The sequence below is a fragment of the Ambystoma mexicanum genome, chromosome 9 (assembly GCF_040938575.1).
Source record: "Ambystoma mexicanum isolate Mex_15411 chromosome 9, UKY_AmexF1_1, whole genome shotgun sequence".
In the NCBI taxonomy this organism is placed as follows: Eukaryota; Metazoa; Chordata; class Amphibia; order Caudata; family Ambystomatidae; genus Ambystoma; species Ambystoma mexicanum.
Genome location: NC_090931.1, coordinates 541,577,927 through 541,603,978, shown reverse-complemented (window position 1 = coordinate 541,603,978; position 26,052 = coordinate 541,577,927). Strand labels below are relative to the sequence as shown.

The following is a 26,052-nucleotide window of genomic DNA, read 5'->3' as shown; positions in this document are numbered from 1 at the left end:
CACAGCACAAGATAGGTGTAATAGATTTAGCAGGAATTTCACAAAAAAAGGTGGAAGTGGAGGTAAACATGCATTTCTCAGTGCTCTTGTGGAGGGCACATCTAAATGACATTTTTATTCATATAAAATCCATGTTTTGAAGCCTTTTATTAGTCTAATCGAAAATATTATGCTGAGTTGTCAGTTTTAATAGCTTTCAAAGTCCTAAAGCCTTCTTTATCAGCTGTGGCATTTTGTATGATTGGGTGTAACACAGTGCCAAACTCTTTGTCTGCACTTTTATTTAACAAAGGGCAATGTCCGGGTCTTCCCCACTTCTCTCCATAAGTAACTTAAATGGGATAGGGCAAAGTCTCTTTTGATAGACCAAAATCAAAAGGCCACTGTGTCATTCCAAGATGGCCACCGGCACTGTGCAGACGTGCCGACGGCGCTCTCCGGACCCGGTTGCTGAGTGGTGCCCACTGCCCCATCAACAGGTGTCCACGGCGATCAGGAAGGTCCCCCGGCAAGTGGGGTGGAAGTGGAGAGTGATCCGGTGCGAGCTGACGATCCATGCGGCGTCCCGAACCTGACACCGGAGTGCAGGAACCAGACGACGTGTGTGCGACCATTGGACGGAGCCTGGGAGGAGGGGCCGGGAGGCTCCCCGAAGTAAGGACTGCAGGCGGAGACGGAGATCACGCAGTGTGCCCCGTGGAGCTCGGGAGGCGAATTGCTGTGGAACGATCACGCGGCTAGTCCCCCCCCTGGAGAGGGAGGAAGAACGCTTGGAGGAGCGGAGGGGCCGCGAGACTGCAGCGCGGCTCAGGGTCAGTCTGGGGTATGCGGAAGAGAGCAGGTGCCCCGGGGCAGAAGGAGAACGGCAGAGCACTGAGAGGAGTCAGGGGCTGCATTTTACCCAGCACTGCGATCAAGTGAGTGGCAGCAGCGTGGGGATAGCTGGTTGGGAGGAAGAGACTATCTGCCGGAGACTGCAAGGAGCCCGGCGCGCGGAAGGTGTGGAAACCAAGCGGTGCCCCCTGGTGGGTCCCCCCCTCCTGTCACCAGAAGCAGCGGGAGGAAGGAGTGAGGTCTACCCGCAGAAGCAACGGCACACAGTCGGCGGTGCAGTGCGGCCCTGAGGGGGATCGGAAGACGGGTCTGGGCGGCTCCATTGGCTCCCCGCAGAGGTAGTCGAGGCCTCGGCGGTGGGCATGCAGGGGAGTGTGTTGTCCCCGGAGATCGCAGGGAGAACCTTTATAAAGAGACTGGGCAGTGCCTTTGAAGGGAAAAGTAAGGACTGGTGGGCCCAGAGCAGCCTTGGGCAGTCCCGATTGAGGAGTTGGGGGGAGTGGAGCGGCCCAGTAGCCTCAACATTTAAAGGGATCCGCAGTGTCTCTATCTTTTGGATTTTTTGTGGCATTAATTCCCAGCCTTTTTGGGCAAAGCAGGGGGGGCGATCCATTTTTTGGGACTGGCACTGCCGCGAGACGGTGGGGACCAGTGCAGCATGACCACCAAATCTAAAAGCAAAGGAGGAAAGGGGGCACAAGCCGCAAGTGACACAGTTGGAACACTCCCTGCAATTTGGCCTGTGCACACCCCAAGGGAGAGTCCCGGGGCGGCCTGTGAGAAGTCAGGGGTGGACGCTGGTCAGGGTTGATGGTGGAGCAATCCGGGATGACAAGACAGGAATTTTTGGGGGAGCTCCATGCCTTACAGCTGAATTTGGCCAAGATCAATTTCAACTAATGAGAACACACTTGAATGAGGCCTTAGGAGAGATAAGGCAAGAAACCTGCCAATTGGGGGAAAGGACAGATACTCTGGAAAAGGGCCTCCAAGAGGTAGAGGAGGAAACCACAGCTAACAGCGAAGCTATAGAGAGGTTAGACGTGGCTACAAGGAATCTCGAGGTTCAAATGGAGGACATGGAGAATAGATCCCGTAGGATCAACATTAGAGTGAAATCGCTGCCAGAGTCGGTCCCAGATAAAGAGCTAGAGGAGGTTCTCCAAGGTATCTTTGCGGGCATTTTAGATGAAGGGAACCCCGAGAAGATCGAGCTAGACTGGGTGCATAGAACCGGTCGAGTGGTCAAAGGCCAGAGGGCGAGACCTAGAGATGTCCTGGCGGCGTTTGCTAGATCCGCCCGGAAGGAGGCAGTTCTTGGAGCGGCAAGGATGCGTGAGCCCATTATGTTTGAAGGTCAGCAGATTGCTTTGTTTCAGGACTTGGCGGCTAGCACACTCATGAAAAGGAGGCAGATGGGCCCGCTATTGAAAGTACTGAACGAGAAGGGCATACGGTATAAATGGACATTCCCGTTTGGCCTACTTCTTGAATGGGAGGGAGCTCAGAAGCGTGAGACAACTCTACAGGAAGGGGCCGACACGCTTCGCATTGAACTGGAGGAATCCCCGCCGAATTTGGGAGTGCGGGGTGTGGGGGGGCGCAACAGGTTGAAACCATGGAGCTGGTCAACAGTGGGAGAGAAGAAGAGAAAAGGTGGCCAAGATGGCGTGAGGCAGCAAAAAGGAAATACTAGTGAAGAGAGGAGTTACTCATCCAGTGGCTTCTAACTCATGATGCGGCAAAAGGGGCGGTGGGTCTCTAGAAGGCGAACTGAAGCCACGGGTCGGAGGAGGAGCAACCATTTTGGGTACTGAAAGGGCGGTGATGCCTGAGTTTGGAGTGGTGAGCAAGCGGGAAGGGGGTGCTCTTCCAGGGGGGGATGGGAGGGGGGAATAGGGAGGGAGGGGGGAGGAGAGGGGGATGGGAAGCGAGGCATTCAAGGAGGAGGAAGACGAGAAGACAGTTGCTCATAGAAAGATCTTTGTCTCAAACTTTAACTCCTTAAGTGGATAACACATAATGTGAGAGGGCTGAACTCTCCTTTAAGGAGGAAGAAGTGGGAACATTTTGCGAGAAAGTAGAGCCCCGATATTATGGGACTCCAGGAAACGCACTTGATATCCAAGGATCAGGGACGATTAAGGCTGAGAGGCTTTGACCAGATTTTACATGCTTCAGGACACGGTAACACGAAGGGGGTAGCACTAGCTATTAGAAGCACGGTTGATTTCAGAGTGGAGACAGTAACAAGAGATAAAGAGGGGAGATACTTAGTGGTGAGGGGGAAGTATCGGGATGCCCCTTACACAATTACGGTGGTATATGGCCCCAACTCTGGTCAGGAACAGTTTTTGCTTCTTATACTGAAAGTTTTAGAAGAACAATCCTGGGGGCAGATAGTCCTGATGGGGGATCTGAATATCGCATGGGATAGTGAACGGGACAGAAACAGTAAAAGTATGAGAGGCGGTGGGGCAGTGATGTCAGCTGAATTGAAGGAAAAGATCAGGAGGCTGGGTTTGCGTGATGTGTGGAGAGAGAGGTAAAGGGGGATGCGGAGGGTTATACCTTCTTATCTGGGGTTCACGGATCTCAATCCAGAATAGATTACATATGGGTCTCGGTAGGACTAGTGGGAGGTATCCGGGGAGGTACAGGTGGGACCGATTGGTATAGCCGACCATAAGGTAGTTTCAGTGGTCATGGATTTGGGTAGGAGGGAGAGGGGGATATGGGGCTGGAAGTTCCCAAGTGCTATCCTGAGAGACCCAGTAGTTCGAGAGGGAATTGAAGAAAAGATCAAGACCTTCTTCGCAATTAATAGAACAGAGGATACGGGAGAGGGGATACGGTGGGACGCCTTTAAGTCTACAATCAGAGGGGACCTAATTGCTGTGACCGCATTTCGAGTGAAACAGTTAAAGGCCTTGGAGGTTCAATTGGAAGCAGAGGTGGAAGCGGCTAGGCAGGCAGCGGGTGTGACCCCATCCCGGATAGTCATGCGGGAATACAGGAAAGCGCTGGGCCAGCTAGAACTCTTACGTACCAAAAAGGCGGAAGGGGCACTCTTAGCTGTGAGGCAAATGTACTATGCAAAAGCGAATAAAGCTGATACGCTTCTGGCACGGCTACTTAGGGGATAAAGGGCGAAAAACGCCATTACGGCGTTAAAACTAGGCAATGGGGAGAGGGTTACAGGGAGGGAGGAACTGAAGGAGGCTATAGCGGGGTTCTATGACTGCCTTTATGCATCCCAAAACCCCCTTAGTGAGGTGCAAGATCAATTTTTACAATCCGTACAGCTATGGGAAATTGATGGGGAGATGAGGGAAGTCCTGAACTGAGAAATCACGGAGGAGGAAGTAAGGGAGGTGATTAGAGCCCTCCCTGTGAACAACGCCCCCCTGACGGGTATACAGCAGCCTTTTATAAAATGTTCATTACACATCTGGCCCCGCAACTGACCTCTCTATTCAACACGTTTCGACGGACCGGTAAAATTTCTCCGTCCATGGAGGAGGCAAAGGTGACTGTTGTCCTCAAACCTCATAAAGACCCAGAAGAGAGATCAGATTACCGCCCCATTGCCTTGATCAATATAGATGCCAAGATATATACCAAAATCTTAGCTAACAGGATGGATGCCATCCTTCCTTCTCTAATACACCCCGATCAAGCGGGTTTTGTTAAAGGCTGCAAACTGCAGATAATATCAGGCGGGTAGCCGATTTAGTTGAAAAAGTTCAGAGAACATCCACTCCAGCGGTCTTGGTAGCACTCAATGCGGAAAAAGCTTTTGACCGCATGGAGTGGTCTTTTCTGTTTCGTGTAATGGAAAAGATGGGCATTAGGGGGGAATTTCTCACGATGGTCCAGGCCAATTATGAAGCTCCATCAATTAGAATAATGGTGAATGGAACGGCTACCAGGAGGGTCAACCTACAAAGGGGAGCTAAGCAAGGCTGCCCTCTATCCCCTATTCTTTATGCGCTCTATCTTGAACCCTTACTACAAGCGATCAGGGAAAAGCTGGATATACAGGGCATTCCGTTCGGGGGTGAACAACAGAAGGTCGCAGCTTTTGCTGATGACATGTTACTAATGCTGTCGGTCAATTCAAATTAGCTTGTCCCTTTTGGAACAGTTTGGGGAGGCCTCGGGGCTTAAGGTTAACGCTAACAAGTCAGAGGTCCTAAATCTGACGCTTAGGGGAACAGAACTTGATCAGTTAAAGGAAGTACTCATTTATTGTAGAGCCCGGGCGGCATTAGATACTTGGGGGTAAAGATCACGGCTACGCTAGCAGGGTGGTACCCAGCAAATTTTCCCCCTCTCCTTAAAGCAATCAAAAGGGATTATCAAAGATGGCGAGGCCTTAGAGTATCTTGGCTAGGGCGGATCGCTGCGGTGAAGATGGTTATGCTCCCGCGACTGTTGTACTTATTCCAGGCGATCCCGCAGCCTGTTCCCTCAAGCTTCGTTAAAGAACTGGGGATTCTGACTAAAGAATTTGTGTGGGAGGGGAAGAGACCAAGGGTGAGTGGTAGTTTGCTGATGGCATCCAAAAGGGAGGGAGGCCTAGCTTTACCAAACTTTCGGCTGTATTATGAGGCAACTCGGCTACGAATTATTAGGGAATGGTTGAAGGGGGAGGAGAGTCAGCGGGAGAAACTCTGGGTGAGAATGGATAGGGCGGTGGCCCACCGCAACCTTTTGGAAGTGCTTTGGCTCCCTAGAGAGCATAGACCTGGACACCTCTATGAAAGCACTATAACCAAATTAATGGCAGATACCTGGGACAGCATGGTAAGATCTAAGGGAATCACTTCGTACCCATCCGCATTTACTCCACTCTTTGGTAATGGCGACTTTACCCCAGGCCTGGAGAGGGGGGCTTTTGAGAGCTGGCAGGAGTGAGGGTGTAGGAAGCTATGTGATATGTTTCGGGAAGGGGAATTGTTGTCGTTTGAGGACTGTAAAAGTGTATTTGCAATACAAGAGAAGGAAAGACTGCGGTACGCCCAAATAAGACATTGGGTACTTCACCTGGGAGTTAGACAGGCGGCAACTAGGGAGCCAACACACTTTGAGAGATTTCTACTGACCAACAACGGCACAAAAGGCCTTATCTCCAATTTTTACAAGATCCTGAATGACTCGCACTCGGATCCTCAGTGGGCTTACATGCAGAATTGGGAAAAGGTCCTAGGGAGGGGAATCAGTAGGGCTGAGTGGGAACGGCTATGGAAAAAGATACCCAAATTAGCCAGAGCGTCCCAGCTTCAAGAAGCATGGTATAAGCTCTTATTCAGGTGGCATTACACCCCGGCCCGGCTTCACAAGATGTTCCCCATGAGATCGAGCAGCTGCTGGAGGGGTTGTGGTTTGGCAGGCACAGCAGAACATGTTTGGTGGCAATACCCCAAGATGGCACCGTTTTGGGCTGAGGTACAAAGGGCGCAGGAAAGGGTCTTTGGTCCGGGGGATATACAAACCCCAATGCAGGTCCTACTGGGCGTCCGGGTGGCCTCTGCCGAGGGAAGAATCAGTGGTAGGGAGAAAGCAAAAGCAATTTTGACTCTGGCTGCACTTTTGTTGATAGCCCAGAGATGGAGGAGTCCCGAGATCCGCAGGGAACAGGATTGGCTGCGGAAAGTTTGGGACATGGTGGCCTTGGAGTGGGCAATTTATGCCATGGAGAGTAAAGTGCAAACCTTTGCTGCCGACTGGGGAGAGATTATGACTTTTCCTAAAGAGGACTATAGAGTGATGTGGTGTCCGCAGCGCCTGAGACTTCTTGAGCTACAATAGGGTGGAGGAACTGTCTGGGAGAAAGAAGATGGGAGTTTTGAATGCTCGTCGTCCGGGGGGGGGGGGGGAATGGTTTCTTTCCTATGCTAAGTTCAATAAAAAGAGTTTAAAAAAAAAAGAAAAAGGCCACTGTGTCAAAATCCAATGGTATCCAAAAGAAAGAACAATTGTGACACAGATATTGAATTAAACGCTGTGGCCCTAATACATAGTCTGTATGTCCTGGACTTTGACTTTGGGGTGCTGGTTTTCAGGGTTTCCGAGCCACCTCCACTGTCTGAAGCCTGACCTAGTGGCAGTCTGTCATTCTCTTCCAAAGAAATAATAAACTCGATGTGTAATACTCAGACCTTACACGTATTCCTAACTCTAAGACGTGTACTCATACCTTGAAATATAAAGTATGAAAAATAAAAAAATATGTAAATTTATTATACAAGAGAATAAAGTTCATAATTGAAAAAATAAGATGAACAAAATAAGGTAAAACCCACAATATAGCACAAAAACTGATTGTAAGGAATACAATAAAATTATTCAATACACATAAAAACCATTATACATAAAACATTTACACCACATTACAAAAACACAATCATAGCAGCAAATCACAATATCCTAAAACAAATGTGTTTCAACCAATGCATATATTCCCATGCATATATTCCCGACATGTAACATGTTTCAGTTCTTGGTGCCCTAAATGGCTGAATTCTCTTCAGGTTAAACAAACACTTCTTTTCTGTAGTTTTAAAGTTCTTCCAATATGGTGCGTTAGGGGTCCTAGGCACATCTACCAACAGATGTAGTTAAAACCAGCTGAAAGTAATACAGCACTGTTCAATATTCACAATCCAACACGATGGTCACGTGGGTAAAAAACTGGGGTATACAATCGCGCTGTGTGTCAACCCAATGTCAAATCACTGGCGCAGTGAGTCCAAATGTATTTAGAAATCGGCACCCAAAGCATTCAGAATGCCCGCTCATCGCCGGCCTGCTCACTAAACGTGCTCCGGAAGCGCTTCACTGCTCCGGAAATCACACGGATGACATCAGAGTCACGTGAAGAAGAGAGTGTGATGAGATGTTTTAGGATATTGTGATTTGCTGCTATGATTGTGTTTTTGTAATATGGTGTAAATGTTCTATGTGTATTGAATAATTTTATTGTATTCCTTATAATCAGTTTTTGTGCTATATTCTGGGTCTTATCTTATTTTGTTCATCTTAATTTTTCAATTATGAACTTTATTCTCTTGTATAATAAATGTACATATTTTTGTATTTTTCGTACTTTATCTATTTTTTCAAGATAGGAGTACACGTCTTCGAGTTAGGAATACGTGTAGGGTCTTAGTATTACACATTGAGTTTATTATTCCTTTGTCCTATCTCTTTTATTAAATATATCTTTATACCCCCTATAGGTGGAGATAGTGAATGTTTGGGGTGAATTGTGTTTCTCCCTTTATTGATTCACCTGTCATTCTCTTCCAGCATGTCTCAGATTTTTGGATTGTCCTCTGGATGGCACCATTCTCCACGTGTCTGAGGAATAGGCACAGTGGCCCAGTTCTCACCTGACCATCTCCCTGCTTTAGGCTTCTGGCCCCAGATGCTCCTCTCCTGTGATGCTTGCTGTAAGCTTCTTGCCCCTCTGTGTGTCGGCATCATTGTGTACTTCCTCCCACCTCTGAAATCTCCCCTTAACTGACATGGTCTGCCAGAGCTTCCCTGCTCTTTCTCCTTCTTGTGCACCTGACCGCCTCCTACGTTCGCAGGTTACTTAGGTCTATTTCCCCCCTCTAGCTTTCTTCCATCGTCGACCTCAGAGGGTCATGGGTCTATATTCCTTCCAACGCCACATCTCTCTTTTACTAGATGACCCTCCTCCTTCCAACCACTCAAGGTCTCTTTTTCCAGTTATTATGAATTCCTCCCCCTTTCTTTTCAGTGCTCCCACTGCAGCCACCAACTCTCCTCTTAACAATCCTCTTGCTTACCAACCTCTTGCAATCACCTTTCTCCAGCTGCTTCTCAAAAGTCCCACACTGCCAGACTTAACTGGTTGCTTTTTATTGAGTGGCCTCCCCTCCTCCTGCAATGGTGCTTAGGATCACTGGTTGTACTTGGGTTTGGGTGGGCTTAGCTGTTCTGTAATTGGGTGATGTTCATCGAATTAGGTTGGCTTCGAGGGAGTTACCTAAACTTATGTTGAAGGCTTCACCATCTTGCATTTTAGATCTGTTCTGGACATTAATTTCCTTATAGAAATGTAATTCTCAGATATTCCAATCGCTTTACCAACAAACTTGCAGATTTGCAGTAATGGCCGACACTATGGAAACACTAATGTCTGGCTTTTGAGCATTTGATGGTGATATTTAAAGAGGGATCAAGTTGTGTTTTGCAGTATTACCAGTGGCCAGTTAGTGCTCAAATGCAGTGGATAATGTGTAGATTTCTCACAATCTCAAACTATGGTTATGAAAGCAATCTCATTATATTTCTTACTTGCCTTTTGACAGACTCGCCGACACTGGGATGGGTAAAAGTCGACGCCTTTCAACCAGACCCTGCTGGTATTCAAGGGGTATGGGCACCGAGAGAGTACTCCCCACTTCTACCGGTTTGCCCAGGGAAAGAGCCAGTCAACATGATTGCTCCCACAATAATGTACAACGTGAAAGGTAACTGTTTTATTTATTGACGTGTATGCAGGAGAATATCCAGCAGGTTTGGCGAGGGGTTGGTTAGGGTTAGATGGTTAAGCTATGGGGACCATTTTGGAACCTCATGATGATATTGGCAGTAAAGGTGTGGGTTGTTAACTGTGTGCAGTACTCCTAGAAATGCAGCATGCAGTAAATACTGCCTTATATAAAATACCACTTTTACCTCCACCAAAGAGGTAGACATTACAGTTCTAAAGTTTGAAAGCATTTATGTCCTGTTTTGAAAGGCATGCAAGCATATTTACACACCACAGGAAAGAGGATTTCTGAATTGGGACACTGAAATGGGTTGAAAAAGTGGGTATCCCTTTCCAATGTTTGAAGGTGAAACCCTTTTGTGCATTATTAAATAAAATGTACCTATAACATCTACTAGGTTACACCATCTAATTCCACCCATCAAAACGAGGGTGGAGATGCATACAAACATTGCTGAGGATTTTCAGAAGTACAGCATGCAGCTTTTGTGAAATTCTGCACCCATTACTGCCAAGCTGCCAGATTTCTGATAATCAAGTGGAAACCCAATAATACTGCATGTTTTAGAGATGTAATTACTTCATGCGCTGAGGACAGGTACAAATCGGCCAAACCTATAATGATGTCCCTGGTATTCCCGGAACTGGAGATTGGGGGAGGACCCCGAAATGAGTTGTAATGCAAAATAAAACACAAACGGCTAGCTACTGAACCTGCGTTATTTTGAGAAAGGTAGGCACTGGATATAGAGTGCTAAAACTCTCCTAAAGAAAGTCTCCCTGTTGATCTTTATCTGGCAATTTGGCCCTGTTAATTCATTTATTGTCATTTCTTTCAGAAATTGTTTCAAAGTGCATTTCCTTGAATGCATTTTGATAGAGGTAAAATAACATAACTTCAGAAGCATCATTTGTTAAATTTCATTTTCACAAGCTCATTTCTGATTGGGTAATTGCACAATTAAGCAATATGAAATCACAATGTATGACAGGTTAACCATCCTCTGAAATGTGAACAGATCTTGTTGACCAGTCGGGATACGTAGTTGAGAGAGCAAAACCTCTTTTAGCGTTGATACACGGTCAGAGTCAAGGAGTTCAATGATTCTTTTTTAACCTTCTGGTGGTACGACAATTATCAGCCTGGATATTTAATTTTTAGCAGTTGAATCACATCCCACCACTGACACCATATGTAAGGAAGGAATGGTATCGAAGTAAGACAGACAAAAGTGACCACAATTCAAGGGTGTTAATTGAACTTTAACAAAGGTATGATAAACGCCTATCTAAGCCTAAATCTACAGATGGGAGCAAGCTACGGCCATCAAATAATAGTAATGCAGTCTTACGGGACGTGGATTGGCAGCCACGTGATAGGGAGTGGGACCCAGGACCTCCCGCATGATCCGACATACTGATCCTCCAAGCTGGTCGAAAAAGCAATGATCAGTGCAGAAAAGCACTGGAGAAGTGTATGAAGGTCTTCTGAGGAGAATCGGACTGAGCTGCGGCCAGGTGGGGGACCGGAGCGAACGCTGCACCACCACTCAAAATGGCGGCCGCGATTCGTTGATCTGCCAGACGGGCCCCGTGGAGAGGGCGAGGTAGAAGGAGACGCACGGAAGGCAAGCGCACGAGGCGCACATCAGCAGCACAGGAGCGGGGCACTAATAGCAGGATGGATCTCCTGGCCAGTGACCTAGCGACACTGCAACACCTCGGGGTTGCTGGAGACAACCCCGCCCACCACGTGAGAGGAGCCAAGACGGGTGCAGTTACAGGCACAACGCGACTGGGCAAGAGAGACTAATCGCAACTGCGGAGGACATTGAAGGCTAGAAGCCTGAGACAGAGAAGATAAAGGGAGGTGCCCGCAGCTCCAGTCGGGGGGACCCGCATTACACCTGGGGAAGGCGCAAAGAACGTCCTGCAGCAGGCGAGGCAGTGCCCATAGCTCTGGGTGGTGTATCCACTGAAACGACCTGAGACAGTGCTGGATCGGGACTCGGGTGAGTACCGCTCCTAAGCATTGGAGCACGGACCCAAGAGAGGATTGCCCCAATATCCGGGAGTGGGGAGCGTCAAGAAGTGTGATGACGCACTGAAGGGGCAGTGGACCACGGCCTGGGGTGCACCGGCAGGAGGGACTACGTATCATCGGTGGCGAGGTTGGGGCCTGCACAGTGGAAGCCTGATCCATAAATATAATCACGGCACGTACGAGGGAGGGCACAGTCCATTGATTAGAACATTACGATCATCGCCGCAAGGACAGCCCCACTAAGATCCGAAGTGAACACCCACGGAGAAAGGGGACAGACCAGTGGCGGGCGAGTGCTGCAATGCTACCACAACACAGTGGGCCGCATCACTAATCAGAGCTGCCATACAGCGGGAGGCCATATTGGAGGACAGGGGGCGCCTGGACTGCTTGCACAGGGGTCGCTGATCCATAATATAATAATGGCACATAGGAGGGAGGGCACAGTCCATTGATCAGAACATTACGATCCTTGCCGCGAGGAGAGCCCCCTCAGATCCAAAGTGAACACCCACGAAATAGGGGGACAGAACGGCGGCGGGCGAGTGCCGCAAGCTGCCGCAACACAGCGGGCCACACCACCAATCAGAGCTGCTACAATGCGGGGGGCCATATTGGAGGACAGGGGGCACTTCGACTGCTTGACAACTCGGTCCTTCACTAAGGGGCGTACGGACCGCAGATCCACTGCACCAAAGCTGATTGCCACCAGCAGGGCCTCTTACCCAGCCGGCAGGACTGGGACAGGGAAGGCATAAAGAGGGGGTGAAGTATAAGCCACAGCAGAGGAGACTCACTCTTCACCAACTGTCACCACAGAGCAGTAGGCCATATCAAATGGCGGAGTGCTCTAGACCTGCACACAAGAACACCCGGCATGAGGGAGGGCACAGTCCATTCACCTACAACAAAACAAGCAACCACCTTACGGAGAGATCCGGAAGCAAGTTAACACAGGCACAATCGGACAGCCATGAACTACATTGAGTAAAGCGCACCCCAGCCCATCCGAATCAGCATCAGCAACAGGACCAGCCCAGGGACGGCATACAAGGGAGAGCGCACAGATTGTCACACAAGCAGGCCGCAAGTGGGCGCACCGCCTTTAGCAAGCACCGGCGCACATCGCACTATTGTAGCACTGCAGCCCCTAACTTGGTATAAGCGGCAAGAGGGGAAAGCGAAGCTCCGCCGGCAGAGTGAACCCCCAAGCACGGGCGGAAAGCGCGACATAAAGGGAAGGAAGTGAAAAGTGTGAGCACACAAGGGCTGAAGAAGACATACCTGAGGCTTGCACCAGAAGAAGGCAGTAACTGTGACTTGGTGCGGCACAGATCGAGACCACCGAACTAGCCAACTTCCCCACCACAGAAACTCCAGGGATACCCCCAGTACAGGGTTGGCCTCGGACACCTGGTATAAGCTGTCACGAACCCCCCAGCAATGGCCGGGGACAAGAAGGCAGAAAGCGAATAGAGCGGGAGACAGACAAAACACTGACTGACAACAAGAGTGCCTGGCGCAAGAGGGGGAAGCTGGGGCCCCGGCACAGACACACATGAGCCACGGGCACCGACATGCCGGACAAACAGAGGTGGCAAAGGAAGGCAAATCAGCATGAGGCGTTTGCCCGGAATAATGATGAGTCTCAGCCCGAGGCACCACAGGCCGGCTTATACGACCCCAAACAGCTAGGAAGAGGACAGGAGGAGGGCCCTATACTTGAAGCCATAGCGACCCTAAAAATATCACTGGAGTGCAAAATGGATGCAGTGATCGTAGACGTGGAGCTCCTCAGACAAGATGTAAGGAACCTGGCGGAGAGGGTGACTACAGCGGAACAACAGACGCAAAGCAATACAGTGAACATCACAACCTCTCAATTCCAAATGACGGAGGCGCTGGACCGCATCCGCACCCTGGAATATAGAGTGGAAGATGCAGAAGGAAGGGCCCGACGCAACAATGTGTGCATAGTGGGACTGCCGAAAGGGGAGAAAGGCAGAGACCGCACGAACTACACAGAAACTTTACTGCTCCAAGAAGTGGGGGCTGTTAGGGAGAATTGTGATAAATGGCTGATTTCCCTTACCTAATGAGTCCCTTAGCAGCTTTGCTGGATTTCTAGGGTGTATTCTTTCACCTGATAAGAGTGTGAGCCTTTTTTCCCACTCTTACATGTGTTTTTGTGTGTGAGTTTTCACTTTTTGTGTGATCTTGGGCACTGGAGCCTCACCTACTCCAGGAGCACCACTTTTTGTGTGAGTTACACAGCACCTTCAGTGCAGTGATACAGGGTTGTCTTTGAGACTTCCCACTGACTCAATTTTTCTGGGGCTGACTACTGCCCCCTAGAAACAGGTAAAGTTGCTATTAACGTTATATAGTCCCTTTAAAACTACAGTCCCAGTACACCCCATCTTACATGGAGTACTGGAAATGGTTAATTCCTATCCCTTTTTGTCTGTGCCTCTTGGAGCCTTGTTTTGCTCCCTTAACATTAAGACTTGGCTGGTGGCAGTGGTATCTACCCTAACTTTTCTACTGTGATTATATTATATAAACGTGGTATTGTTTTAGGCTATTATATTAGCCTCGAACATAAACCCACTTGACCAAATACATTTTATTTTGGTTATGGCTGGGTTTATTTGCCATTTCTTTTTGTTAGTCTTTCTCGTGTTTTTCTCTGCGCGCCGAACCGGGGATGATTCCTTTGTTCGCTGTCTTTTCGCGGGCTTCTGCACAGAAGCCCTCCTTAAGGCGCCTGATAGTCTAGGTAGGAGGATGTGAGGGAGGGATCTTCGGACCCCTGCCATGGGTTCCCTTGGTAACACAAGTCGCACTCTTGTCTGATTGGCTAAGGGGACTGGCCTTGCCAGGCCAGCCACACTGCTGTGTGATTGACAGCCAGGCTGTATGAATGGGGGAAAACTGCAAAAAAAAGCAGGTCTCTGGGACTGGAAAAGCATAGTCGCCACTGGAACGAAAGAACCAACGAGGAACTGGAAGAAGAGGACCCCTACCACGACTGAACCGCCCGGTGAAGCCCTGCTGCAAATCCGACGACAGAGAAGATCCTCCAGGAAACTTCTTCACTTGAGCTGGTGGGACCAACTAGTTCGCCCAAACTACAAGCGAGGACCCCTCCTCTGGTCGAATTCACTGTACAAAGCTACAGTGGGCCGGATAGCCAGGAAGGTTGGACCCTGCTTGGGTTTTAAGGAGCGCGCCTGTTATTTGTTGTTTTGCTCTGCTGCTGGTTTCTTCCCTGGGTGGCGCAGGACCCTCCAGTCTTCCTACTTTGTGTCAGTCTGACAGTCGCTTCAGGAACCGTGAGCCTGCAGGAACCACCAGGAACGTCCAGCTCAGCTACAGCTCCCTCTCTGTACTGTGCAAATCCGGTTGTCTGTTTCGTTCAGCCCGCGGTGAAAGTGTTTGAAATCTTTCTCCAATCCGAGGGCTTGTTCTTCTCTTCTCTTTGAACTAACTTTTCTACCAACCAACCTAACTTTACCACGAACTACACTGAAATGTATTATCTTGAGCAAAAGACTTTTGAACCATTGACTTTGGCCCCAAGCCTTTTCTATCTGATTTTAACCTTGTAGTCTTTCTTGTTCAATTGCCCTGATTACTTACCTGTTGGTTTTGCCTAATTTCTAATAACTTTGTCTTTCCCTCCTTTTAAATTGCTGGAGTGCCATTTTGCTCCCACTTCATTTTGTTAGCTTAACTTGTCTGGAATTTAAGGGAAGTGGTGTGGTGTATTTATGATTGTGATTTTTAACTTGCTTAGAATAGTGAAATGTTATAAAACTGTTGAGTAAATATATATTCTTTTACTTAGAAACCTTGAGTCAGTGTTTGCCTGAATCATCGTAATTGCTGTCCTTTGTGTAACTATTTGTACTGCTCACTTACTCTTGAGATAAGTCTGGCTGCTCCGCTACTGCTACCACTATAACTGTGTAGTACGGGCTTGTACCGAAGGTGACATTGTACTGTCACTTGTAGTCTTAATTGTGTGTAGTGTTCCCAAAGGGTACTGCATATAATTCTGCCTAACAGGGACAGGGAATTTATCTCAGGGCTTCGCTGTAGAGAGAGGGCACATAGAGCTCTGACCAGGAGACCCCGCCAAGGAGCACCCCCAAGACCCATGATTGCAAAGATCATGAACTTCAAGGATCGGGCGAAGATCTTGCCATTTTCAAAGGCGGGAGGGGTGATGACGAGAAATGCTGCCAGAATTACCCTCCATCCAGACTATACAGCACTAGTGCAAAAACAGGTGCAATTTTGGCCGACCAAGGAGCACCTTCTGGCAGCAGGTGTGCGATACATGCTACTATACCCAACAAAACTGAAGGTGCTACATGGCGGCAGATCACACATCTTTGAGACCACAGCCGATGCTCACAAGTGGATGGATCAGCTTGGGATCCCACAACCAGGAGCCGGGAACTAGCAAAACAATAGAAATGCACCCCAATGAGGCACAGAGTGCGACGAAGATGAACGAACCATGTTAAAGAAACAAGAACCAGCAGTCTGATAAGCGGGAGCCCACAAGCTCCTGGGGAAGACCGCCAGTTGCCACAAAGGAACCCCATGGAAGAACAGAACTTGAGATGCCAGTTTTGAGGCATTCCGCTGCAGCGAGTGCGCCCACGGAAAGGAGGGTGGCACGAGAAAAGCGGCGAAGCCCGAGCAGGGGGAGGTTGGCTGGGCTTTTGTTAACAATTATAGTTAGTGTGTGGTTGTGTTGGTTGAGAGACGGCACACGTGGTAGAGGAAGCACCAAGCAACATGGACATTTACAAAGCGCAAGTGGCAGGCTTACAAAGACATACCCAAATGAGAGCAGCCAGGAAAGTGCAGTGAGGCGGCTGGCCCACAAGGACTCAGCACAGACAAGAATCAACAGCGAAGGGAGGGACCGAAACCACCTTAGGTGGAGGAGAACAGCAAAGGACGAAACGAGAGAGACTTTCACAAGACACAGGACAGCACACGGGCCCATGGGAATAGACGGGCGGCGTGGCACAGCAACTAAATAGGCCAGGAAAAAGCCATTATAGTCACGTGGAACGTCAGGGGACTGAATGCTACGTCAAGAGGCTCAGGGTCTATGCCTGGCTGAATAGGGCGAAAGTTCAAATAGCAATGCTGCAAGAAACTCATCTGACAGCCAAAAAGCAAACAAAGATTGCCAAGAAATGGGGAGGACAAATGTACAGTTCACCTTACTCGAATGATGCCATGGGAGTACTGACGTGGATTGTCCCGGGAGTACCCTTCCAGAGGGACTTGGAGGGCAGAATGGTAATCGTACACGGAATGTTGGAGAACAAAGAGGTGTGCCTGATAAACATGTATGCCCCCAATCATGATGCAGCAGAGTTCTTCAGGACAATTACACCTCTGCTGGCCCCATGCAGGGACGCGGCGTTCATTTGGGCAGGCGACTTCAACTACACTTTGAATCCGCAGGTGGCCAGATCTGACGCCAAGCAAAGAAAACCAGCACCACCGGCAAGAGCTCTGCAAAAGATTCTAGACCAGCTGGAACTGGAGGACGTATGGAGGAAGGTACACGCCGGCACCAGGGGATACACACACTATTGCACACCACATGGAACATACACCCGAATAGTCTACTTTTTCACAGGCAAGGAGACTCTTGGGGAATTTATGGGAATACATATCATGGCACAAACACTTTCTGAACACACACTGCTGGTAGCAACATTGGCAAACACATATAGGGGGGTCTCTATACCCACACGGTGACTGAGGCGCTAATGGATGGGGATTTCCAAGAGCACATTACCTCCGCTGGATAAAACTTCTTTACAGGGATCCGAGAGCAAGGGTAAAAACAGGCAGACACATCTAGTAGGGGTGGAAGATCGGTAGGGGTACCAAGCAGGGCTGCCCACTATCCCCGATGCTATATATTTTGGCCCTGGACCATTTGCGGTTTTCCTCAGTGCGGAGTACAAACACGCCGGAATAGAGATAGACGGGGTGGTACACCAACTCTCGATATACACAGATTTACATGTTCCTTTATGTCGAAAACTTGAGGGAACACTTGCTGGATTCGCTAGAAGCCCTGGGTACGTTCGCCAGACTGTCAGGAATCACTATTGGAGAAATCCTCATTGCTAGGGGGAACAGACTTGAGAAGGGCTACCCCTGACCAGTTGCCTAACCTAGGACTCACATGGACGCCTGTCACCTTCCGCTATTTAGGAGTGGACATATATCACGACACTACAGCGACACATACAGCTAACATGCAGGCGGCCCTAGGCAAAATAGGGAAAGCAATGAAGTTCTGGAAGATGCTCCCAGTGGGGATGATAGGGAGGGCAGCCTTACTGAAGATGAAGGGGCTATATCACTACACTAATATCCCATACAACATTCCTGGATCCTTCTTTAAACAACTCCACACAATGGCAAGGGAATTCCTGTGGGGCGGGGGAAGGAACAGAATAGCGTTCAACACTTTACAGAGGGATTATGAATGGGGGGGGGATCAGGCTGCCGGACTTTGAACGTTAATACCTGGCTGGACAACGTCAGTTTGTGGTACGGAAGCTGGGTGATGACACATCCATAGACACATTGCTTTTTCAACCGGCAATACGACAATATTTGGGAGCTCCGATGGATAGACGAAGCTTTAATCAAACCACTCCCCAATATGGTCAAACTGGGTCTGACCCAATGGGGGAGGGCATGGAAAACTCAAGGGATACAAGACCCCTGCTCCAGGCAAATTCCCCTTGCCGGATTGGTCGATACCCGCATGGAGTCCCTAACAACATATTGTGCACAGTTGGAAGATAAGGGAGTGGCCCAGATCAGAGACTTGCGGAGGGACGGACAATGGGTGGACTTCCAGACCCTAATGGAGGAGCAGAACATACATAGAGGCCAATTTTGATTGCATAACAGCATGGTCCGGAACATGAATTAGAGATGGAAGAAGTTGCCAGAGGGGGAAGAGAATGAGGGGGAGTTGGACGGGTGGTATGATGTGTCGGAAGGAGGACACACAGTATCCAGACTCTATGAACAGCTCATAAGCAACAACAAGGGGAGGGAGCTGCAAACGAGAGCTAGATGGGAGGAAGAACTCCAAAGAGCCCTCATGGATGACGAATGGTGCAGGATACTCCGGTATGCAAAGAAAGTCTCCAGGAACGCAAGATTTAAGCAAATGCAGCCCTAACTCATATACAGGGCATACCTCACGCCCAAGAGAATGTCCCTAATGGGAAGCAAGCAAACCCGTAGCTGCCCGCGCTGCGCTGCAGAGAAGGCGGATATGCTACACATGTTCTGGTCCTGCACGGTGATAACTAACTTCTGGGACACTGCCAAAGACAGGGCAGCAGCAGGAGGGATTCAAATGTAGATGTGGTCACCGGAGTCATACCTGTTGGGGCTGTTCCCGAGGGGCAGCAAACAGAAGACTCATACAGCAAAAATGAAAGACTTAATATGTATAGTGGCGAAGCGCCGCATCACAATGGCATGGAGTAAAAGTACAGGGCCGTCAATAGAACTGTGGTGGGCTGATTTGAAAAAATGGACGATAGCTGAAATGTCAGTGTGGACCAGAGTGATGCAGGGAGGGGAGGGAGAAAGCGGGCCAAGATACTTGCATGGAACTCCCTTGTACAGGACCTGTTCGGAAACACTGAAGGGCACGGTACAACAGACCCCGGGGAGCCGGAGGAAGACTGAACAGCTGTCTGGGGAAAGTAGGGGAGGGACACTCAGCGGGGAGAAAAGCCAGAGGCAATGAGCAAGTTGGATGAGTACTGATCGGGGGTATACTGACAGTAAGAGGTAGAACATTGAGGACAGACACAGAGGAAGCCAAGCAGGCACGCCAAGAAGGAAGATGACGCAGTGTGGTATCCAACATGTTGTGCCAGTTGTTTTGAGATGTTTGTTGGTGGTGTTGATTGTTATGTGTTGTAAAAAACAATAAAGAGGTAAAAAATAAAAATAACGCAGTCCTAGTGGAGTGGAGTCAAAATAACAGGGTCTATACTAAAATAAACTATTGCCAATCCTTACAGCTAATTTACAAATAGTGTGGGGTAATGTTCATGAAAAAGAAAAAAATGATAAGTCAGGATGTTTAGGCCGTTGGCCTCCTTTCCCCACATTTTCAGCATGGGACAAGGCGGTTCACTCGAGCATAGCACACTCTTGGGCTTTTTTTCCACAGGGACACAGTTTCCCTTTGCAAACATCGGGGCCTTCTATGCCCAAGTCTCTCTAGTTATCAAACGTCTCTTGTTTCAGAGGGCCTGACGTACCAAACAAACGAAAAGGTTCCTGTCCAAGTATTCAAGTAGGGTGATTCACTCTTCACCCTGGATCCCCCTCAGCTGGGCTCAGATCCCTTTTCACAATTAGTCTGCCTCAGCTGGGTTCGGACCAATTGCAGTTCATAGTAGCTATGAAAGACTTTTGAATGTGCACAGGGTTTTGCTTGACCCGTTGCAGGACCACTTCTATTTTACAGTTCACAATTTTACACTCTCAGTTGGAAACCTAAGAGACCTTCGAATGAGCACTCATGTGGTGCCGGACCACTCTGTATATGGTATCTATGTTGCTTTCAAAAGTTCTGTCACTCCTTGGATATTCAGTTATATTCGCGGCGCTCATTGCATACGCCTTACACTCAGTTCTTTACATATTTCTTCATACAATGTTGCCACTTGCAACCTTGGTCTTAACACAGACCGGTTGTCACACTCACCTGTGTCTCTGCAGGAGCGATGGACGAGCCTCCCTTGACCCCGAGTCTTCACTTCCCCTGTTTCACCCGGAGGAATACCGTTCAAATACAAGGTGTACACTCAGACCTGAATAACAGCTAGTATCCCCCCCTCTCGCCCCTGCATACACCAAGACTATCCAAATTCGACACCTCTCTGACCAGCATGTCACTCACAACTCTCCAGCAAACCTCAACCCTCCTTGCTCCCACGGCAGACAACGTTAGTAGCAAACAACGCAATATACCTACACTTGGTTCTCCTCTCTAAATCTACATACCCCAAATGCCCTCTCCACAACTTACCTAGAAACATACCAATACACAGAAATCGGGTTCTTTCTGTCTGTACTCACTACTTCGGGTTTTGCATCTTCCCTCTCTCATCCCAAAAACCTCCCTGCCTACCTCTCTTGCAGAGCATAGTAAGTGTTGACTAAAACTAGACCCCAAAGCCACAGCGCTACACTTAACACTCAAAGATCTTAACTTCATCCAATTGGTGAATTATCCTACTCATATCAAGGGCAGAACCCTCGACTGGATCCTCTCACTAGAGTAACCATTGATTCCATTTCTCCGCTGAGCTGGTCTGACCACCACTGCATTAACTTCACTCTCCTGAGCGACAAACCCCAATATCCCAAGGCAATAGTAAAGGAAACATTTGAAGCTAGAAATCCTAGAAAGCTCACCACTGAGAACTTTGTTCCTACCCTAAATAAAACTTTAGCAACCAACCCAGTTATCAGCAACAATCCTAGCACTATCGCTGACTATTACCATAAATGCCTAACTCACATTATCAACGAAGTAGCACCCATTACAACCAAAACCCAACGTGGTGACAAAAAATCCCATTTCTGGTTTAATGAAGAACTAGCCACCCTAAGAAGAACTCAACGTGCCCTGGTACACGCCCATTACAAACACCCCTCGCCCGACTCAGCAAAAGCTTTTAAGGATGCCAACACATGCTATAAAACAGCCATTATCTCCCATAAAGCCAATTCCTACAACACGCGCATCAGTAATGCTGCATCAGACTCCAAGGAATTGTTCTTAATCCTTAGAGAATCAGAAAATCCTATTTCCACTGTGCCTCCAAATAATGTAAGCAAAGATTGGTGCACCACTATTCAAGATGCCCTTGCTGCTAAAATTGCTGTGTTACAAAATAAAATAAGCAACAAAAGAATGATACTAGCAGGCAAAAATACCTTAACCACCGACACTCCCCACCCAGCCAATGACAATACCAACTCCCGATTCCACTTCTCACCGGTCTCCCAAGAACTAGTGCTGGACATCATTTCCAAATTAAAAGCATCAACTGTAAAGAAAATGACGTCCCAGCCAAATTAGTCAAAGCTTGCGCACCCTCCCTCACCCCCACCATCACCAACTTTGTCAACTCCTCTTTCCGCACGAATACAGTCCCAACCAGCATTAAGGAAGCCTGGGTCACCCCACTTCTGAAAAAACCCTTGTTGGACCCCACTGTACCCACTAACTACCGACCAATAACAACGGTCCCCTTCCAACTAAACTTATAGACAAAATAGCCTACACACAAATACAAGCCCATCTTGAACAGAACCACTTACTTGGAACTAGACAATCCGGCTTCAGACCAAATCATAGCACGGAAACGGCCCTTCTGGACCTAAAAATCCAAATGGATACCATCAGAGACTCAGGGAAACTCTGCATCCTCATGCTGTTAGACTGATCTGCCGCCTTCGATCTCGTGGACCATGACAAATTGTGTAAAACATTAGCCAAAGACTTCCACTTCTCCAATGATGCCACTTTGTGGGTCAAATCATTTCTTGCTGATCGCACTTGTAGAGTGCCCATAGGTAAAGAAGCTGCCAATCCTATCCCAGTCCCCATTGGAGTGCCACAAGGATCATGCCTCTCTCCCCCTCTTCATAATGCCTACACCAAACTACTACTATTTTCGGCACTAGATGACATGGGTGTCATCTACACTAACTTCGCGGATGACACCCAGATTCTCATACCCATCTCAGGAAACTATGACCAAGATACCATGACTATTAACAAAATCTATGCCATTATACAAAACTGGACATTAAATAGTCTTTGTCTCAACGATGAGAAGACGGAAATCCTCATCGTGGGCCCTCCGTCCAAGTTAGCGGCCCTCCACCCTGACTATTCCTTGATTAATATCGATGGCACTTCTATTCCAATACTCAGGCAAGTAAAAACATTAGGCGTATACCTCGACTCCAACCTCACCATGTCTAAACATATTAGTACGCTCTCTTCCACCTCAGCGTACACGTCTAAACTCATAGCTTCCAGTAGACAATTTCTGACTCCCACTAATTGCCTCACTTTGGCCAGGGCCCTAGTACTATCCAAGTTAGATTACTGCAATGTCTTACTGCTAGGAATATCTAACAATAACCTCAACAAATTACAACTGATTCAAAACAGGGGCTTAAGAGCAGCACTTGGGATAAAAAAGTTTGAGCATATTTCCAAGATAAGGAAGGAAGCCCACTGGCTCCCCATCAAAGCTAGAATTATCTTTAAATCTCTCTGCATCACACACAAATGTCTGGCTAAAAAAGCCCCGATCTACCTCAACAACGCCCTTCAGAAAAAAGAAAACACCAGAACTTTAAGATCTAACGACAACTTACTCTTAATGAACCAACTATACAAAAATACTAGAGCGGGTGGTAGTAGCTTCCAGGTCTTAGCACCTAATCATTGGAACTCCATCCCTATCAACATAAAAATGAGACTTCCCTCCCAGGTTTTAAAAAACTGTTAAAAACCTGGCTATTCAACCAATATTAAAATTGAGTACACCTGCTCACTTATGTAATTGGGTGGAGACAACTGTATATTCTACCTTCTGTAATAATGTCTTGTAACTGTACAAATGTATTACCAAGTTGCCTCAAGCTGTCTGTAACCACGCCGTGATACCCCAGGGTCTGGACGTGTAACAAATGAAAAAAATAAAATAAATAAAAACTAGAAGACGTAGTACACAAGACCGCAATTACATTGCAACCTGATGAGACACACCGTCTTTTAACGTGGTGGCTTTGTGCAACCAAAATACACTGGTTATGGGGATAGATTTTATCAAGGATATTTCACGTGGAACAACTGCTGATTCATCTTAGCCATGTTAAGGTTAGACATGCACGGAAGTCTAATTTATTTGTCACTGAATCTAGATTTAAATTAATTTCTTGACACCTTGCATCACTGTTCTTCCTCTACTTTTCAAATCCATTCTTCCCCCAAAGCGTGCTAAAGTGACTGTATATTGGTGTTTAGTGCTGTACAAAAAACACAAATTCTTTCTTTCTTAGCTTTATTTCGACCACAAGGTCATAAAAGCAACATCGCATAAAACTGCATCTCATAGATACATCATGAATGCTTGAAAATACATCATGGCCACATAAAAATATAAACTCTTAAGTGCATCACATAATACATTAAAACGTCTCATAATTGCAGCATGTATACAACCTGAGTACAGCCCATAAAGGGGCACGAAGTCAATAACCCAACTATCCATCGGAGGGTCAACACAGAGATTGCACAATTTCCTAAGCCTACAACATTAAATAGCGGTGCCCATGAATGCACCTGCACCCTCCTTACTGATCCTTTGGTGGACGTTCCATGCCCACTTTAAATAACTACAAGTTGCAAACGCAGTGAGGACGTCCGTGGAGTCCAGGCACTTAGCAATGGCATCCACTTTAGTCCTACACCCGCAGCTTAAAAAAAGTGGCTTTAGGAAATACTTTCTCAACAGTACGGTCCTAGGGCAAAGCAAAATATAGTGTTGCAGGTCTTCCTCAGATTCATTACAGAATATGCAGGTTGGGGAAGATTCGCTATTCCACCTGTGCAAAAGAACGACTGTGGGGAGTATTCTGAGGAGAAACTTTGCATAGGAAGCTCTTTCCTGTCTGCAGGTAACATAATCTTAGCAGCCAAACTGCTTCTTAATGGAAAGATACCGGGCCAAGGAGGATAGCTCAGTGGCAGCGTGCGGGTCTTGGAATCAAGACGACACGAAGCAACAACAGGTTCGATCCCCGGGTCCGCGCTTAGAAACCTCTGGGTGTTTAAGCGCGTTATAAATACGTAACTAAGACAAAAAAAACAACACAATTACACAACTAAGAAAAACAAACAATTCCTGTAACAGCGCCTCGATGCCTGTGGGCTGTGTGAGCGCTTTATAAATGTTAAATAAATTAAATTAAATTAAGGAAAAAGAGGCCAGAGCTTTCACCTGTAGGTCGCCGCCCTCTTTGATTTCTGCTGCTTGTTTTACAGATGGATTCATCCAGTACTCCCCAAGTCCCAGGCTCCCCAACCTATTTTTTACATGGGAAACCATTTTCAAAGAAGTGCTGCCTTGCTGGGACAGGATGTCCAAAGGTGCCTGCTTATATTTGCAGAGGCTTGTGTTAGTCCACAGTCGAACCCAATAGAATACTGGTCGGAGCTGTGGGATCAACTCAAACCCTTGCATCCCAGTTTCAATAAGTACTGCAATACTTGGCACACTAATTGGCAGACCAAGTACATTTTTTCAAGTACTCATTTTCTACCACTGCCAAGGGGTTAGTGTTTACCTGACTCCAAAGTTCAGCCACATACAATGTGGCCTGCCGCGCCTGGGCCTTTTAGGCTTCCAAAGAGAGACAGCCTGCCACATTCCCATGTTCGTTTGTAAACCTGAGGAGGGCACCCCTATGATTAGCTAGCGTGACTTCGCCTTCTCCAAATGGAGAGACCAACCACACAGCGCCATAACGCTCACCCCTAAATATTCATAGGTGGAGACTAGCTCAATTACTCCTTCCTCTTGGGCGAGTCTACCATTTTTAAGCTTCTTCCTGGTGTTAGTGATGAGGATCATAGCCTTCGTTTTTGTGATATTCAAAGAGAGCCTATTCCTTTTGCAAAAGGCAACAAAAATATCCAGTTGCCACGGGCACCTGAGGGTGTTTGAGATAAAAGTACTGCATCATATGCAAACAATAGGGCTGGCAACTTCTCGCCTGCCAGCGATGGCACGTCAGTTTGTTCTTTCATGAGCTCCCTTAAAACCGCATTAATAAAAATGCAGAACAGCATGGGAGCCAGGACACACCCCTGGCGAACACCCTTACAGATGTTAATACTGCCAGTGGTGCTTCCATCAGTTCCCCAGCGAACCTCTACAGTGTTACACGTGTTAAAGGCTCTGGATAGCAGACATGAGCGCACTCTGAATACCGAGTTCTTTCAATGCCTCCCATGGCCGGAGTCTGGGCACGGTGTCGAACACAGTTCGCAGGTCTACAAAAACTGCATGTATGCTGGTCTTTCTGACGACAGTGTATTTGTCGCACACCAGCCTCAGGCAAAAGCTTTGGTCAACCGTACTTAGGCGTTCACAGAAGCCAGCCTGGCGATGATAGATTATCTCGTTGTCCTTAGCCCAGGTGGCCTGATGGACTAGCAACTCCCGGGCAAATGTTTTCCCCCCAGCATCCTAAAGTGAGATGGGCCTGTAGTTAACAGGGTCATCTTGTGCTCCCTTTTTATACTTAGGGACGATTTGTGCAAATGTCCATGACTCCGGTACTAGGTCCTTACTCAAGATGGCATTAAAAAGCTTTGTCAAATAGGGCACCCAGACTACAAGCTTGTTTTTGTAGAAATCAACCAGGACCCTGTCGGGGCCAGGCACTTTGCCAATCTTTTGATTCACTATCGCCTTTTCCACCTCTAAGTTGGAGAGAATCAACAGAGCCAGTCGGG

General features: G+C 47.8%; 1 protein-coding gene across 1 annotated transcript in view; it reads left to right on the top strand.

Moving 5' to 3' along the window:
- The window catches only part of LOC138488252 (uncharacterized), a 2,582,589-nt gene that overhangs the window by 1,449,528 nt on the left and 1,107,009 nt on the right, over positions 1–26,052 (top strand). The window contains exon 18 of the mRNA XM_069615092.1: positions 9,180–9,341. Within this exon, the coding sequence (XP_069471193.1) occupies positions 9,180–9,341 (162 nt within the window). The remainder of the gene's footprint in view (positions 1–9,179; positions 9,342–26,052) is intronic.